This window comes from Crotalus tigris, unplaced genomic scaffold, assembly GCF_016545835.1.
Source record: "Crotalus tigris isolate CLP2741 ecotype Arizona unplaced genomic scaffold, ASM1654583v1 scf7180000020031.124816, whole genome shotgun sequence".
NCBI lineage: Eukaryota > Metazoa > Chordata > Lepidosauria > Squamata > Viperidae > Crotalus > Crotalus tigris.
Window position 1 is genome coordinate 20,367 of NW_024097826.1, and position 18,595 is coordinate 38,961.

Consider the following 18,595-nt stretch of genomic DNA (forward strand, 5'->3'; position numbering starts at 1 on the left):
TCTTACTCCTTTCTCTTCGATTGTCAAAGTGGTCCCAATCTTTCTTTCTTTCTTTCTTTCTTTCTTTCTTTCTTTCTTTCTTTCTTTCTTTCTTTCTTTCTTTCTTTCTTCCTTCCTTCCTTCCTTCCTTCCTTCCTTCCTTCCTTCCTTCCTTCCTTCCTCCCTTTTTCTTTTTTTTTCTTTTTTTCTTTTTAAAAAAAACATACACCATATTGTTCTAATGGAAGTTTGGTAAAAAAAAATGAAACCAGTGTTATCTGAAAAAAAAGAAAAGAAAAGAAAGAGCAGTGAAACAAACAAACTGGAGGGCACTTCAGATGTTCACTAAAAGCCTTAAAGCAGCATTGGTCTTTTGTTCATCCCTGTATAAATTTTTAGAACCAGGGGAGATTTATTTTTTTCTTTTTTTTTTTCTTTTTTTAAATATATAATTCAGCAGAAGAAGCAAATCAATGCCAGACTGTCTTTTTTGTTTTTTGTTTCTGTTTTGCTTCATTTTCTCACAGCCATGGGGTCGTTTGCCCGACAGTCCTGCAAAAGCTTGTCGATCTCCCGCACCACTTCCTCCGCGTCTACGGACTCTCTCCCTAGTTCCCTGTTCGAACGGTCTATCTGTTCCAAGACAGAGTCCATATCAGCGGAGTCTCGGCTGACCCGGGAATGCACCTCGGCAAAGACCCTGGCCATCTGATCAGACGCCATGTAGGCAGCGTCTCTGGACTGTTTGCTAGGTGACAGGTACTGACTGTTGGGTTCAGCCAAGGCCCCCGTTTTGACTTCACAACCATCCAGGGGTCCTTTCGTCGAAGGCTCGATGCAGGTCTTGGTTGGGCTGCTTGATGCTGAGGGGACCTCCTGGAGGAGAGGGCTCAGGGCACGTTTGGCTTTGAGATAAGGTTTCACATTGGCAATGAGAATGGTGTGCTCTCGCTTGTCCTTCCCAAATGTACAAAAGGTCTTTTTCCCCGTAGGGTTCACAGTTTCGTAAGTCTCAGTCTCGACATTAGCTTCCACCGTGGGCACAAAGAGATTTGTTCGGTAGTCGGCGTTGTCCGCTTGGTTAGAGGCAGGGAACTGGGGCATCCAACATCTGTCAGAATGGCCAAGCACTCGGCATTCATCGGTGCAGTTAATGCATTCCTCTTGTTCTGCAAAACAAAGGAGAAACAACAAGGCTTTTAAAGTCATTTAGTCAGCCGCCTTGATCTGGTCCTAGTCTGTTCATTCAATTTACAGGGTTTCCTGGGTGCGAACAGAAATTATAATCAAAACTTTTCAAGAAGGTGTCAGAAACCAATAGGTTGAGGGGCTTGGTTTATTGGAGCTACTATCAAAGCACAACAGCGGCTGTATCACTCAGTGGTTGTATCGCTTCAATAAACACTTGGTTTATTGGAACTACCATCAAAGCACAACAGTGGTTGTTTCACTCAGTGGTTGTATGACTTCAATAAATGCTTAGTTTATTGAAACTACCATCAAGGCACAATGGTGGTTGTATCACTCCATTAAATGCTTGGTTTATTGGAGCTAATATCAAAGCACAACAGTGGTTGTGTCACTCAGTTGTGGTGTCATGTCAATCTATGCTTGGTAGTACTTCCGGTTAGGCATCGTGGTGTGATGGACGCAGGAAGATGGGGGGGTCTGTCTTCCACATTCGATTTCACCCCGCTGAGGGTCCTAAAACGGGTCAAAAGTTGCCCCGGAGAGGTGACGAAGAAGGAAGGGACCCCCGTTGATTGCAGAATGGTAGCAGCCCTTCTGCTGGATCTGCAGAAGCCCTCCAAACCGGCCGGGGTAAAATTGGCTACATTCGTGTAGTCAGTTAGAAGCTGCTGACAACCGAATATAAACACTAACAAGCAATTTTTGAGCAATGTGGATGGAACTGGGTGACACTTTATCCTCTCTTTATGACCTTAATACTACTCTCCTGGAAAAAAGAATGCCCAAAGCAAAGAATCTTCCCAATGAGAGAGGGAGGAGAAGTTTTTGTCCCACTTCCTCAGGAAAAGAAAAGTGGCAAATTAATTGTTTTGGGGGAAAATAGAGAAAACTAAAAGATCAATTTGGAATTAATACAGACATATAGCTTTGAAATTTGGGGGCTAAAAGTACTGTTGAGACTTTTTTTAGAAAAGATATTTGAAAGTCTGTAAAATAGGCTTGGATTTGGAAAGCTGGAAGATGGTGTCAACAACATCTAGTGGCAAATCACACTTAAAGGAAACTTGGCTTGAAGCCTGGACTTAGATAAGATTCTTTATTGATCCTGGAAATGTTCACTTTTGCAGACTGCAGCTGGGAAAAGGGAAAAAAAACCCTTCTTGGCTGCTTATCTGCAGTGAAGACCCTATTGGATTATAAAGATTACATACAAAAACAAAATGGGTGTTCCATACTTAGCCACAAATGGTAAAAAAAAAAACATCTTTAACACTTGTCTCTGAAGCCTCCAGCTTGACATTCCAACAAGAAAATGTTAATGAATCTCAGAAAGAAATTATTTTTATGTTGAAATCAATCCAAGAGACAATTGTTTTATTTCATGATGAGACTAAAAATAGCGCAAATGAGATAAAAGAACAATTTTCTAACCTAAATGTACAAATCCAGACAATGACTACAAAGAAGGAACTAGTAAACCAGAAAACAGAAGAAAAATGAGAAGAAACGGATCCAAATATGGAGGACCTAAAGGAAGGAATTAACAGACAGATACAGACAAAGGGAAAATTAGAAGATGCAGTGATAACACTGGAAATGGAAAAGAGATCTTACTTGTCAAGATCTCAGAACATATTTGAGGATAAGGAAGAAGAGCTGATTGAACAGATGATAAAGTTGTTAGGAGAAATGTTGAATATTAACAAATAAGAAATGAAAAGAAAAACTGAAGAAGAAAGATGGAGGCTGTTTAATGAACATAAATGGGTTGAGCGTTCTTCCAAAAATCAAATTCTCTTCCTCATTCCAAATACTATATACAAAAACAGAGGAAGAACTACTTGATGATTTAAATGTACTGACTTGGAAAGTTATTTCGCAAAGGAAGAAAGCTAGAGTAAGACTGAAGAAAATAGAGGTTCTGACCTATTAGATGGGATATTATACCATTAGATGTTTGAATGTGGTTCAGAAAATAGATAACTGTTAGAAATAAAAGTATTATTATAATTAGAAGGATAGGATTTGTAACTAGAATATTATACTTTGTTATGAGATGGGAAATATGAACATTCTAAAAGGGTTTGAATAAAGGAAGCTTTTGGTTACCCAAATATAATTCAGTATGAGAAAAATATAAGCGATAGAGATATTTTGAACATTGATGGGAAATCAAAATTTTTTAAAAAAGCAGGAAAAAGAGGATATTGATTGAGCAAATGGATTTTAAGTGCAAATGCAATTGAGATGTGTTCTGGCTAGAAAAGATATTATAAACTGACGCTATTGATATTATGTATACCAGAAAAATGTGATGAAGATTTCTATATTTAATTGTATATGTATTAACAGTAACAAGAATTGTATTTGCCCAGTGTGGAAAAATGCATACCACAGGAAAAAGAGAGGACCAAGGAAGCACTGGATGGTGTAGTATTGGAACTAGATTGAGAAAATTAATAAGTACCACTGAATTACCAATGGACCCAGACAACATGTTGTTTATTAAGTGCTCGTGATTGTAAAATTAGAAAATTAATAAAATATTTATATAAAAACTAAATGCTTGGTTTATTGGAGCTACTATCAAAGCACACAGTGTAGTATCATTGTATCACTGAGTATAGTAGAGTCTTCTGTTTGAGGAGGGTTGGACTAGAAGACCTCCAAGGTCTGTTCCATCTCTATTCTTCCACATTAATAGAAGAGGGGTATTAGAGAACTAGAGTCAGAAAGAAAAAAAAATCCCTGAGTATAGTACAAGTGGTACCTCGCTCAATAGTAGCAACTGTGAGAGGGATCTCGGAGTCCTAGTGGACAACCATCTAAATAGGAGCCAGCCTTGTGCTGCAGCTGCCAAAAAAGCCAACACAGTCCTGGGCTGCATTAACAGAGGGACAGAATCAAGATAACGTGAAGTGTTAATACCACTTTACAATGCCTTGGTAAGGCCACACTTGGAATACTGCATCCAGTTTTGGTCACCACGATGTAAAAAAGATGCTGAGAATCTAGAAAGAGTGCAGAGAAGAGCAACAAAGATGATTAGGGGACTGGAAGCTAAAACATATAAGGAACGGTTGCTGGAATTGGTTATGTCTAGTTTAATGAAGAGAAGAACTTCGGGTTAGCAGTGTTCCAATATCTCAGGGGCTGCCACAAAGAAGAGGGAATCAAGCTATTCTGCAAGGCGCTTGAAGGCAGGACAAGAAGCAACAGATGGGAACTGACCAAGGAGAGAAGCAACCTAGAACTAAGGAAAAACTTCCTGACAGTTGGAACAATTAATCAGTGGAACAACCTGCCTCCAGAAGCGGTGAATGCGCCAACACTGGAAGTTTTTAGGAAGAGACTGGATAGCCATTTGTCTGAAATGGTGTAGGGTTTCCTGCCTGAGCAGGACGTTGGACTAGTTGACTTCCAAGGTCCCTTCCAACATTATTATTATTATTATTATTATTATTATTATTATTATTATTATTATTATTATTATTATTATTATTATTATTACGGATCATCGCACAGTCAGCGAGATGTTCAGACTGGATTTGGCATTTTGTCTACCTAGCGAGTCATTATTATTATTATTATTATTATTATTATTTACTTACATACTAATCTTATAGGCTGTTCTACTCATAGTAGATTCTGGATGGCATACAGCTTATATTTAATACAGCTGTTGAATTAAAATCATATCTAAAATGTCCCAGGCAGTACTGGCAATCAACTGACATATACAGTAGATTTTATCTTACAGGGACAAACAAGAGAATGTATCAAGTCCTGAAGGCACACTGAACGATGATAGATTGTTGGAAACTCAAGAAGATGTTCTTCTAGATTGAGAAGGCCCTATTCTGTGGATTCTGTAAATGATAGTCTCTAAGAAGCAAGGCCTAGAAAGACATCTTTCTTAAATTGCAGGCAGAAAGCCATGGGATCATACATTCCTTGGATCAAACTCAAGAGTGTAGTAACTTGAGCATATGTCAATGTAGTTTCCAAAGAACAGTATAGATCAGGAGTCTCCAACCTTGCTAGCTTTACAGTTTGTAGACTTGTAGACTTCAGCTCTCAGAGGAATTGAAGTCTATAAATTGGCTGAGGAATTCTGGGAGTTGAAGCCCATAAAGGTCGGAGATCCCTAGTGTGGATCATTGTTCTCTGGGATAATGATGATTATTATAATGAGGATTAATTTTCCTAACCTACATCTCCTGGATTTTCTGGTGGTCTGCTAAGCATGATACAGCTTTTCGGGAGATCATCTTGGTGTAGCCACCTGCTGTGACTTAGTTCCATCAGGTTTTAATTCATTCTTATGATGTAATCTAAAGTCTTGCCTTTGAAGTCAAAACCTGCCCACAGTTCCTGGAATGGGCTGGCCCAGTTTCTAAAATGAGATTGTTATAATGATCATTTAGAGCAGGGGTTCTCAACCTTGGCAACTTTAAGACTTGTGGACTTCAACTCCCAGAATTCCTCAGCCAGCTAAGCTTTGCTGGCTGAGGAATTCTGGGAGTTGAAGTCCACAAGTCTTAAAGTTGCCAAGGTTGAGAACCCCTGATTTAGAGAATATTGTTCATGACTTCTCTAAAGAGGCTACTACTTACAATGATATGTATTCCATTCATTGTGTGAATATGATAACCTTTGAAGAGAAGTACTTCATTAATTGTTCTTGCCATTATTTTGAGAAGAAATAAGCAGAGTGCCTGGAAATAGGATAGGTTCGGAGCGAACACATAGGACATTCTTCCTAATGGTGTGTTGTGCAAATCAATCTTCACATTTTTTTTTTTTTGCACCAACCCTCCTGTTTCCAAAGAGTAGAAAATCTAGTTACACAATCTATATTTTTGTTGAAAACAGCAATAAATGCCTCTTTTGACAAGCTCACATTTAATGCACAGTGGCAGAAAAATCCTTTCCTGTGTTATTATCGGCACAAAGTAAACTCTTATTATTACATGACAGTCATCCAGCAAAACAATCCCAATTTAACAGGGACCTTCTGGGTGAAATTCAGCTTACTTAATTTGTGTGAACCATTCTTACTTCTGTAGAATAAGCCACTCTTTGGTTATTGGATCTGCTGAGGAAAGATAAATCTTTGGAGTCTCTTAGCTAATCTTCATTGTTTTTTTCAGGTTATATTCTCTGATCAGAGACTGAAAGGTCTCTGAGGCAGATGATGATAATGATGATAATGATGACAACAACAACAACGACGACGATGATGATGATGGAAGGGACCTTAGAGGTCATCTAGTCCAACCTAGCTCAGGCAGGAAACCCTATACCATTTTGGACAAATGGCTGTCCAGTTTCTTCTTAAAAACGTCCAGGGTTGGAGCATTCACCGCTTCTGGAGGCAGGTTGTTCCACTGGTTAATTGTTCTAACTGTCAGGAAGTTTCTCCTTAGTTCTAGGTTGCTTCTCTCTTTGGTTAGTTTCCATCCGTTGCTTCTTGTCCTGCCTTCAGGTGCTTTGGAGAATAGCTTGACTCCCTCTTCTTTGGGGCAGCGCCTGAGATATTGGAACACTGCTATCATGTCCCCCCTCGTCCTTCTCTTCGTTAAACTAGACATACCCAATTCCAGCAACTGTTCCTTATATGTTTTAGCTTCCAGTCTCTTAATCATCTTTGTTGCTCTTCTCTGCACTCTTTCTAGAGTCTCAACATCTTTTTTACATCGTGGTGACCAAAACTGGATGCAGTATTCCAAGTGTGGCCTTACCAAGGCATTGTAAAGTTGTATTAATACTTCACGTGATCTTGATTCTATCCTTCTGTTAATGCAGCCCAGGACTGTGTTGGCCTTTTTGGCAGCTGCAGCACACTGCTGGCTCATATTTAGGTGATTGTTCACTAGGACTCTGAGGTCCCTCTCACAGTTACTACTATTGAGCGAGGCACCCCCTATACTATACTGGTACATTTGGTTTTTCTTGCCTAAATGTAGAACCTTGCCTTTTTCACCATTGAATTTCATTTTGTTAGTTAGTGCCCAGTGTTCAAGTCTGTCCAGATCCTCCTGTATCCTAAGCCTGTCTTCTGGAGTGTTGGCTATTCCTGCCAGCTTGGTGTCATCTGCAAATCTGATGAATAAAAGAGACAAGGTTGCCTACCCCTGGCCTAGGCTATGCTTCTTGCATATGGTGAAAGGAAAGGCTGTCTCCTGCTCAAAGGGGGCTAGCTTTGCCCTTGAGCACCCCCCCCACCTCTGCACTTCTTCCCCATTTCTTCAATAGGGCTGAACATGGACCAGCAGCTTCCCTCCCCCCTTCCTGCTTTCTTCCTTTATGCCTCTGCCCTGAAAACAGAGCTGAAGTATTGATTATCATACCTTACAAGCTGCTTACCACAAATATTAGCCTCGCGGGTTGATTTGCAGCAAGCTGGGAGATCAGGGAAGAACATTTTAAAAAAAAGGTAGTTTTATACGAACAGTGTTTTGTTTTTTGGTTGGTTTTTTTTTTTTTTTTGTACCCTTAAAAGAACAAACAATAAGTTCTCTCCTCCAGAGCCAATTAGCACTGCCCAGGGCTAAATTAGTATTTTTGAGAAATTAGGATCCATCGCAAAGGCAGAAATAAATACGTAAGTGTCCCCACAGCTCTCGTTGTGTTGCAAATCTGGGTCGGAAGAGTGATATGCTCCGTTGGTCTTTATCAGAATCCAAGCTTACCTGCCTCCCAGGTGCAAATAAACCCTGAACAGTTCAAGTGTGTACAACGAAGAGCAACAGCCTGGAGGCTTTTCTCTGTCTCTGGAGACAGCGAGGTAAACAACCAGAAATGCGGTGTGCACGTTAGGGAGAACCATTCCGAATATAGATCAGAGAAATTAGCCACCAAGAAGAAAAAAAAGAAAAAAGAAAGCAAGTCAACCAGGATGGAGTGCAGCTGGTAAATCGGAGCCACAAAACGCAGAGCAGAGAATCCAAAGTCATCCAATAAATAGATACAGTGCCACTAACTACAGGAGAAAAGACTTTGGGGAAAGTGCAAAGAAAAGCAACTCAGATGATTAAGGGTCTGGAGACAAAAAACAAAACAAAACATATGAAGAACAGTGGCAGGAAGTTGGGTATGGCCAATTATCTAACTAATTCTGATGATGTTACCTAGTTTAGTAATGAAACGTCTTCAAGAAAACCACCAAGCTCACGGTGCACCAAAGACTCCTCCTCATCCAGTATTTGAGGGACTGCCACAAAGAAGAGAGAGGTCAACCTCTTCTCCAAAGCACCAGAAGGCAAGACAAGAAACAATGGATGGAAAGTAATCAAGGAGAGAAGCAACCTGGAATTAAGGAGAAACTTCCTAACAGTGAAGACAATTAACCAGTGGAACAGCTTGCTTTCAGAAGTTGTAGGTGCTTCATCACTGGAGGTTTTTAAGAAGAGACTAGACAACCACTTGTCTGAAATGGTATAGGGTCTCCTACTTGAGCAGGGGGTTAGACTAGAAGACCTCCAAGGTCCCTTCCAGCTCTATTCGGATTGAAATGACCATCTTTTCTGGCCTGTGGAATATTGGAAAAAAAATACAATGAGGGTGGGCGGGCAAAGAAGTCCTTAATTTAGCAATTAACACATCGGGCAAATGATGCATTTGGCATTTCAACAGCAAGACGGTCAATGAACATAGCTTTGGCATGATACAGATTCTCTGCACGTTGAAATCATTTTCACTTCTACTCCTTGTATGCGATGTTCAGACAACACAGCTGATTCTAGCCAAAACGTGATCAATACGGCTTCTGCCTTTTTTAAAACCTGTCTTTGACCTTATTTGCACCTTTTCTCCTCTAGGTTTAAAAGAGTCATCAAAGGAAGTAGAGGAAGAACACCCATAGTTCCATTTTCACTGATCTGCTACCAGTTCCTGAATCACTCCAGTCTAGTTTCAGTGGGAAGGAGGAAGCTTGAGAGTTCACAGGGTTAATGCTGTATGGAATGAAACTATGACTGAATCTGGATGTTCTGCAACCTAGAATTAAGGAGAAAGTTCCTGACAGTGAGGACAATTAACCAGTGGAACAGAAGTTGCCTTCAGATATTTTGGAAAAAGTGCAGAGAAGAGCAACTAAGATGATTAAGGGCCTGGAGACTAAAACATAACCCTAACTCTAAGAACTGCTGCAGGAACTACATATGGCTAGTCTAGAGAAAAGAAGGACTAAGGAGTAACATGATAGCAATGTTCTAATATAAAGAAGAGGGGATCACCTTATTTTCCAAAGCACCAGAAGGCAGGACAAGAAACAACAGACACAAACTAATCAAGGAGAGAAGCAACCTAGAACTAAGGAAAACATTTCTTAAAAATTTCCTTGGTTGTAAGAACAATCAAGCAGTGGAATGGCTTGCCTTGTGGATGCTTCATCCCTGGAGGCTTTTAAGAAGAGACTGGACAGCCACTTGTCTGGAATGGTATAGGGTTTCCTGCGTGAGCAGGGGGTTGGACTAGATGACCGCCAAGGTCCCTTCCAGCTCTATCCTGTACGTATGTAGATATTATGAGTTGTGTGCTCAAATAGCTGCTTTTGAACCCAAACCCTTGTGATATGAAGGATGGATACATGTTTATTGCCTAAATAATCTTTTGAAAGAAAGGAAAAGAAAGTTGGTATTTGTGTGAAATAAGTATATTTTAAAAGTCAAGATTCATTTCCCCTATTCACACATTCATTAAAACGAACTACATCTCTCTTTTGAATTTACTATAGTTTACAATTTCATTTTATAATTCATATTACACTTACTACATTTCCTGACATTTATATTCTCTTAAGAGCTTAATGTGATTTTTGGAGTTTTTAAAATGATATATAGTACTCCATTACTTACAATTAATTACTGTTGCACTGGGAAAAAAAGTCATTTATGTGATCCTTGTAAATTCCTTGTTTGTGCTTTTACTTGTATTTTTATTTTATTTTATTGCATCTTTTTTTGTTCTTTTTCCTTCATTGTTCATATATTAAAAAGTTTAATAAAATATCATTCTATTCTATTCTATTCTATTCTATTCTATTCTATTCTATTCTATTCTAATAATAATAAAGTTGGAAGGGACCTTGGAGGTCATCAAGTCCAACCCCCTGCTCAGGCAGGAAACCATATACCATTTCGGACAAATGGCTGTCCAATTTCTTCTTAAAAATTTCCAGTGTTGGAGCATTCACTGCTTCTGGAGGCAGGTTGTTCCACTGGTTAATTGTTCTAACTGTCAGGTTGCTCCTCTCCTTGATGAGGTTCCATCCATTGCTTCTTGTCCTGCCTTCATGCTTTGGAGAATAGCTTGACTCCCTCTTCTTTGGGGCAGCCCCTGAGATATTGGAACACTGATATCATATCCTTCTCTTCATTAAACTAGACATACCCAATTCCATCAACCTTTCCTTATAAGTTTTAACCTCCCGTCCCCTGATCATATTTGTTGCTCTTCTCTGCACTCTTTCTAGAGAGTCTCAATATCTTTTTTACATCATGGTGACTAAAACTGGATTCTATTCTATTCTATTCTATTCTATTCTATTCTATTCTATTCTATTCTATTCTATTCTATTCTATTCTCATCCTGTCTTCAGTTAAATTATGTTGAAATGTTCACACAACCTTCCTATTATATTATAATGGATCTTGACATAATGTATGTTCACATTTATCCTAATATTTTAAATTTATATCCTTTAATTGCAGGCATTTATTCCTCATTGGTAGTTGCCCCAACATGGATTCAAGTGTATGAAGGAAAAAAAGGGATTCTCACCAACCACTTTCTTAAATGCTTTTACTCGCTCTATCTTAGAGTTCTTCTTTTCACTTAGAAGATTAGATTCAAGTGTTTAACTTTAGCTTCCATTGTTATCGTAAATATGCCACTTTTGAATCTCTCTCATGAGCTTTGAACCTTGTGTGGGCCAGGTTTTTGAACTATTCAGTGGAATCTAAACTTAACTGGGACAGAAATATTTGGAGAGTGAAAGATAGAAATTTAAGATTGAATGGATGTTTTGGCTGCAGTCTGGTGAGATATAAGGGTATATTTTGAACTGGTGTTTCTTTATTTCAAACATCTCCAGTTGGACATTTCTTCTGTGGAAGAAATGGACTGACATGTCCATGAAAACTTCGCTCTCCTCTGAATGCTGCAGGGTCCATAGCTTAAACAATGTATTTGTGAACCAGAAACAATCACTGCAGTTCCATGAATAATCAACATTTTTTTGGGGGTCCAAGGTGATGGCTGATATCTCCTATTCTGACAACTTTAGCAGTTGCAACTATAGAAAGTCTCTAAAAATCAATATTAAAAATGCATTAAAAAGAGCCTTGCTTTTCAGAAGTAGACTGTGGACTGAAAGCACTCATTACTATATTTATAACTTTAACAGAAGTTAAAATGATGGGTGTTCTGACATGCCCTAAGGGCAATGGATATATCCAGGGTTCAAAATTGTGAACCCACAGAATAACAGAATTGGAAGGGACCTTGAGGGTCTTGTAGTCCAACCCCCATCCCTCACACACACACACACACACACACACACACACACACACACACACTCAGGCAGGAACCCTAAACCATTCCAGACAAATGGCTGTATGATCTCTTTTTAAAAACCTCCAAGGATGGAGTACTAACAGCTTCTGAAGACAAACCACTCTACCGACTGTTCTCACAGTCATAAAATTCCTCCTTAGTCCTAGGTTGCTTGACTCCTTGATTAGTTTCCATCCATTGCTTATTGTCCTGCCTTTGGTGCTTTGGAGAATAACTTGACCCTCTCATATCTGTGGCTACATCTGATTTCTCTTGTAGCTACAGAATTCTTGAGAGTGGATAAGGTTAATTTTGGTGTGTTGTGAATGGGTGGGTTTAATGGTATACTTGCCTTCCCAAGCCTTGACCCACTCACTTTTGCTGTGCAGACCTCAAACAATTGCTGAAATTGTCCATAAATTAGGTATAGGTTGGTGAAAGTACTCCTCTATGTTTTTTTATATATATATAAGAACAATCAACTGAAATGTTTCATCTACAGCGGAATTTATCTTTATCTTTAATTACGATTGATCTTGACATAAATAAACAAGTTGAGTTCTCTTTCCACTGAAACTCTGTTATTAAACACAGAGGTGTGGAATCTGCATATTTACATTGGCCTAGGTGCTTTTCGTTTTTCCGTTACGGAAAGCAATTAGGAGGCTTAGATTAGAAAACTGATTAGCAATGAATCTAGAATATGACGGCTTTTTTAAAAAACTTGCTGAAGGGGGAGAAATTAAATTGTGCAAAGCTCTCAGTTTTAGTTAGTATTGGCATGAGACACGTTGGTAAATGAGCTGAGAAATGTCCACAAGCCCACATTAACGTAGAAAAGTCCAACGTGTTGATTTCCAACGCAATCTGCATGACATTGAAAAGTGTTTTTCCTGTACAGTACTGGCCAAAATTGTGGAAACCTTTTGGGAAAAGTGTACAGTAGAAATGGCACCTTTGGTTAAGTGTCCACCAATTTTTCTTCTAATTTCTTTATAATTGTAGCCTTGCTCACTTAATAATACTATTTTACATCGCTTTCTGGGCAACCAGTCAACTCTTTGCACCGTTCCTTTAATTTTATTACATTTTACAAGCTCACTAAATGAAAGAACACAAAAAACCCCAACCAACTTGACAGCGATCACACAACACACTGACAAATGTCCTCCTCTCAGCTTCAACACAGGACATCAATCACTGAATCCTACTGCGATCTGATTGGCTCATTGCCAAAACTAGATGATGCCTGATTAGCTCTCTAAACACTCACACTCATTGGTTACAATCAGATGAAGGAAAGCTCCCTGATATCAACCTAAGCAAGTTGTGCCTCCTTTTTCTGGTTATTTGGCTATAACTTTTCATAGGATACACTACATATAATTGAACAAACTTCGTTGCATTACATTCTTGATTAAATTATCTTTCCACTGATATATAATTTTATGGTACTATTCCGCCAAAAAGTGGTGTTATTAGCCATCAAGCCTCAAAAATACACTTTTTCCAAAAGGTTTCCACAATTTTGGCTACTACTGTATATTCTATTATGCGTTTCCATTGCCTATGGCAAGTCCTTTTTTCTCTTGCACCTGTTCCATAAGGACTCCTAAAGCAGGTGCCTTACCTTGCCTTTTGAACGTTACCTTTAATGACTCCGAACGGCTCCCTACTTCTACAGCAACCGTCATCAATTAGGATTTCACCCAAAAAGACTAAAAAAAAAAACCATCAGGGAACCAATGACGTTGAGCAGAGCGCATATTTCAGTGACAGCCGCCAGCAGCTTCTGAAGCCATGAGACAAATCTGGAAAATGGCTGAGCTATTTTAAACAGAAAGAGCTCCATCTACTTCCAGCGCTTTTGAAGGGTCCCCCACAGCCATGCCGGTCACACGGACGCTACCATGACTTCAGAAGAAAGTGAAATCAATCTTAATTTTTGTGATAATGGTTTGTAAGGTGTTTGTACAGGGCTTAAACTTTATGTACAACAAGGTCAGAAACAAAAGAAATGATAGACATGATAGGAGAGTATTTCCTTCTGATACACTTATTATCCTTGGGAAAGGACCAGACATGAATTTGAAAGAGAAAAAAAAAAACCAGATAATGTTTGAAGGCAGATAATAACAGAATCATCGGAATAACAGAATAACAGGATTGGAAGGGACCTTGGAGGTTTTCTAGTTCAACCCCTCATCAAAAGGAAGTCCTATATCATTTCAAACAAATGGTTGTCCAGTCTCTTCTTAATGAGTGAGTAGGCATATATACCTGTAAAAGGGTCAATAGCATCTTCATGTTTACTGCTTCAAATTCAATTAACCAGTGGAACAGCTTGGCTTCAGAAATCGTGGGCACTCCATCACTGGAGGTTTTTAAGAAGAGACTAGACCAGTGCTTCTCAACGTTTGTGTGACGGCGACCCCTGTCACACAAACGTTCTGTGCATGCGCGGCGCCGCGCGCATGCGCAGCACCGCCCCCACGCGCGACGCGCATGTGCGACCCCCCCACGCGACGTGTGTGCATGGCACCGCCCCACGCGCAACGCGCATGCGCGGCGCTGCCCCCATGCGCGGCGCGCATGCACGGCGCCGCGAAAAATGGTGGATCGCCACCTTTGGCGACCCCTGAAAAATGGTCGATCAACCCCAAATTGGGTCGCAACCCATAGGTTGAGAACCGCTGGACTAGACAGAAACTTGTCTGAAATGGTAAAGGTTCTCCTGCTTGAGCAGGGGGCTGGACTAGAAGACCTCCAAGGTCCCTTCTATTCTATTCTATTCTATTCTATTCTATTCTATTCTATTCTATTCTATTCTATTCTATTCTATTATTCTATTCTAATTCCATCCCATTCCATTTCATTATTCTGTTCCGTTCCGTTCCGTTCCGTTCCATTCCATTCCATTCCATTCCATTCCATTCCATTCTATTCTATTCTATTCTATTCTATTCCATTCTATTCCATTCCATTCCATTATTCTGTTCTGTTCCGTTCTGTTCCGTTCCGTTCCATTATTCTATTCTGTTCTGTTCTGTTCTGTTCCGTTCCGTTCCATTCCATTATTCTATTCTATTCTATTCTATTCTATTCTATTCTATTCTATTCTATTCTATTCTATTCTATTCTATTCTATTCTATTATTCTATTCTAATTCCATTCCATTCCATTCCATTATTCTGTTCTGTTCCGTTCTGTTCTGTTCCATTCCGTTCCATTATTCTATTCTGTTCTGTTCTGTTCCGTTCCGTTCCATTCCATTATTCTATTCTATTCTATTCTATTCTATTCTATTCTATTCTATTCTATTCTATTCTATTCTATTCTATTCTATCGCATCCCATCCCATCCCATCCCATCCCATCCCACTCTACTCTACTCCACTCCACTCCACTCCACTCCACTCCACTCCACTCCACTCTACTCTACTCTACTCTACTCTATTCTAAAATCAAATATTTATTGTGGTCATAGACCAGCATGATGGTGATGGTGATGACAATGTTATCCATTCAGTCATGTCCAACTCTTGATGTGTCAGAACTGCCATCATTCACTTGAGCTTCACGTTCACTAGTCTGCCATGAACTATGGAGGGGGGAGAGATCCGGTTAGCAGGGGGAAAGGCTAACTACTCATCATGCCTTCCAGAGACACCATCTCAAGGTCCATCTCAAAATACTGGCAATGGAATGTAACAGCTCATCAACCAGCCTGCTGTTGAAGGGACAGTTCCCAAAACAATTTATTCGAAATTGGAGGGAAGGAAATGGATGGGGAAAATTAACCAGGAAAGTTTGGCATGTGAACTTCAGTCCTGGTTTTGCTATACTGTAATCCACTTGGCCTTTATGGAAAGTAAACTTTTCACAACAAATGGAGTCAAGAGTCATTCTTACTTAAGAGACCAAGCTGGGGCAGGACTGACAGGATGATTCTATGGGCCAGGTGTCTCCACATCTTCCGATCTTGCACTACATCTTTGAGTTGTTCTGCGCTTTGACTGGTGTCAGCTTTGATGGCACCAACATAACTCCATTCTTCCTTTAGCACAAATTATCCCCCTCTTTCCATATGTTTCTGCCACTTCTCCCTACATTTATGGATGAAAATTGCAGTTCATTAGCTCTGACATTCTGTGCGAACACTTTTCCCGGAAAAAGCTTGAGGGAAATATGGCATACATTATTTGGTAGACTTAATTCTGCTCCATCAGAGCTGAAATGGCAGTGCAAAAGTGTAGCTCATATGGAAAAAGACCAGAGACATTTTTTTTTTCCAGCTCATCCATTAAGGAACCTCTGCATATAAAATGCACTTTTAATCTATGCGTCAACGCAAAATTATCCCTTTGTGATCAAAACTTTGCAAACAATTCTTTCAGGCAGGTGTGTGGGGGGTTTTTTTCAACCTCTCAAGTTGTCTAGAAAGAGTGCAGAGAAGAGCAACAAAAATGATCAGGGGACTGGAGGCTAAAACCTATGAAGAACGGTTGCAAGAACTAAGTCTGTTTAGTTGAATGAAAAGGGCCAGGGGTGACGTGCTAGCAATGTTCCATTATCTAAAGGGTTGCCACCAAGAAGAGGGGGTCAACCTATTCTCCAAAGCACCTGAAGGCAGAACAAGAAAAAAAATGGATGGAAACTAACCAAGGAGAGAAGCAACCTAGAACTAATTTCCTTGCAGTGAGAACATTGAATCGTTGTTCTCCAGAAGTTGTGACTGCTCCAACACTGGCGGCTTTTAAGAAGAGACTGGACAGCCATTTGTCTGAAATGGTATCAGGTTTTCTGCTTGAGAATGGGCTGGACTGGAAGACCTCCAAGTTCCCTTCCAACTTTGTTATTCTGTTATTCATTCTCTCTTCCTGACCTCTTCTAGTAGTGTTTTCAGGAAGCAACAGAAATAATAATAATAAAAAAGGTCTTTTTCAAACAAACAATTACAGACAAAAAAACTGAGTGGAGAATAACTACTTAGAGCAGTGGTTCTCAACCTGTGGGTTGGGACCCCATTTGGGGTCGAATGACCATTTCATGGGGGTTGCCAAACAATGCAGTCCACCATTTTTCCCCCTTTTCCTTAGCTGTGCTACTCCCTTTTATTCTATTGGCTTTTGAAAGCCAATAGAATAGACTCTCTTGAATAGAGTCTAATTCAATTGGCTTTCAAAAGCCAATAGGAATTGTCCAGGCTGTCTCTGCCTTGCTGAGCCTGCCAAAAGTCCCATTCTGCAAACGGTGCTGCACCAGTTGAGTAGTCCTTGACTTACGACCGATTGGGGGTCGCGGCATTAAAAAGGTTGAGAACCACTGACTTAGAGAAAAGATTGCTAGGCACCCAAAGTTGTTCATATTTAGAGCTCCTACATACAGTAGTGACCAAAATAGTGGAAACCTTTTGGGGAAAAGTGTACAGTAGAAATGCCACCTTTGGTTAAGTTTCCACCAATTTTTTCTTCTAATTTCTTTATAACTGTAGCCTTGTTCACTTAATAGTACTATTTTACATCGCTTTCCGGGCGACCAGTCAACTCTTTGCACCATTTCTTTAATTTTATGACGTTTTACAAGCTCACTAAATGAAAGAACACAAAAAACCCCAACCAACTTGATAGCGATCACATAACACACTGACAAATCTCCTCCTCTCAGCTTCAACACATGACATCAATAACTGGATCCTACTGTGATCTAATTGGCTCATTGCCAAAATAAGGTGACACCTGATTGGCTCTCTAAACACTCATGCTCATTGGCTACAATCAGGTGAAGGAAAGCTACCTGATCTCAACGTAAGCATGTTGTGCTTCCTTTCTCTGGTTATTTGGCTATAACCTTTCATAGAATACAGTACAGATAATTGAACAAACTTTGTTGCATTACATTCCTGATTAAATTATCTTTCCATTGATATATAATTTCATGGTACTACTCCAAAAAAAGGGGGTGTTATTAACCATCAAACCTCAAATGTACTCTTTTCCCAAAAGGTTTCCACCATTGTGGCCACTACTGTAATTCATCAACGAAGTGTCAGATTTAGCATTTAACATACTAATGCAGAAATCCATCAAAAAGTAGGGAAAAAAAGGTTTTTTTTACCAGATAATTTTCCTTCCTTACAGCTGGCCGGTCCACAAATCCCAACAATGGGTCTTTGGCCTCTCCCTTGCTGTTCTGGAGAAAAATTGGATCTGTGAGTTAAAAGAAGGAACATGCTATTTGACCCAGCCCAACCACCCTTTTGTAGTTATTTTTTTAATTGTTATTTTTTTTAAAAAAAAATTACAACAGTCATTCTTAAAAAAAAAACAAAACTCATAAATGTAAGCCATGCTTGATATACCACATGGATCTTGAATGGTCTGAAATCTGGAAACGGTTTACAAATTTGATGCATTTGCTTTATGCTTATTTGTTTTATTTATTTATTAAATTTGCTTGTCAGCCATCTTACCACCCAGGAGACGCTGGGTGGCTTCCAACATTAAAAGGAAACCACGAATATATGTATAAATATATAACACAGGGGTCTTCAAACTGAACCCTTTTATGACTTCTGGATTTCAACTCCCAGAATCCCTCAGCCAGGCACGCTGGCTGAGGAATTCTGGGAGTTGAAGTCCACAAGTCATGAAAGGGCCATAGTTCCCCCATGCTGGCTGAGGAATTCTGGGAGTTGAAGTCCGCAAGTCATGAAGGGGCCATAGTTCCCCCATGCTGGCTGAGGAATTCTGGGAGTTAAAGTCCACAAGTCATAAAAGGGCCAAGTTGGAAGACCCCCGCTATAACATCACAGTAAATGTAAATTCAACGTCTGTGACAATTTCACAGTTTCACTCAAAAGTCCT

The 18,595-nt window shown here is 39.7% G+C and overlaps 1 protein-coding gene across 1 annotated transcript; it reads right to left on the reverse strand.

The window, feature by feature from the left end:
* Positions 1-402: 402 nt before the first annotated feature.
* Positions 403-18,285, reverse strand: LOC120318070 (protocadherin-17-like). The gene is made up of 2 exons (XM_039365308.1): positions 17,847-18,285; positions 403-1,148 (listed from the first exon to the last, which is right to left on the reverse strand). The coding sequence occupies exons 1-2, from the start codon at positions 17,959-17,961 to the stop codon at positions 493-495; spliced, it is 771 nt and encodes a 256-aa protein (XP_039221242.1). The 5' UTR covers positions 17,962-18,285; the 3' UTR covers positions 403-492.
* Between the last annotated feature and the right edge of the window lie 310 nt (positions 18,286-18,595).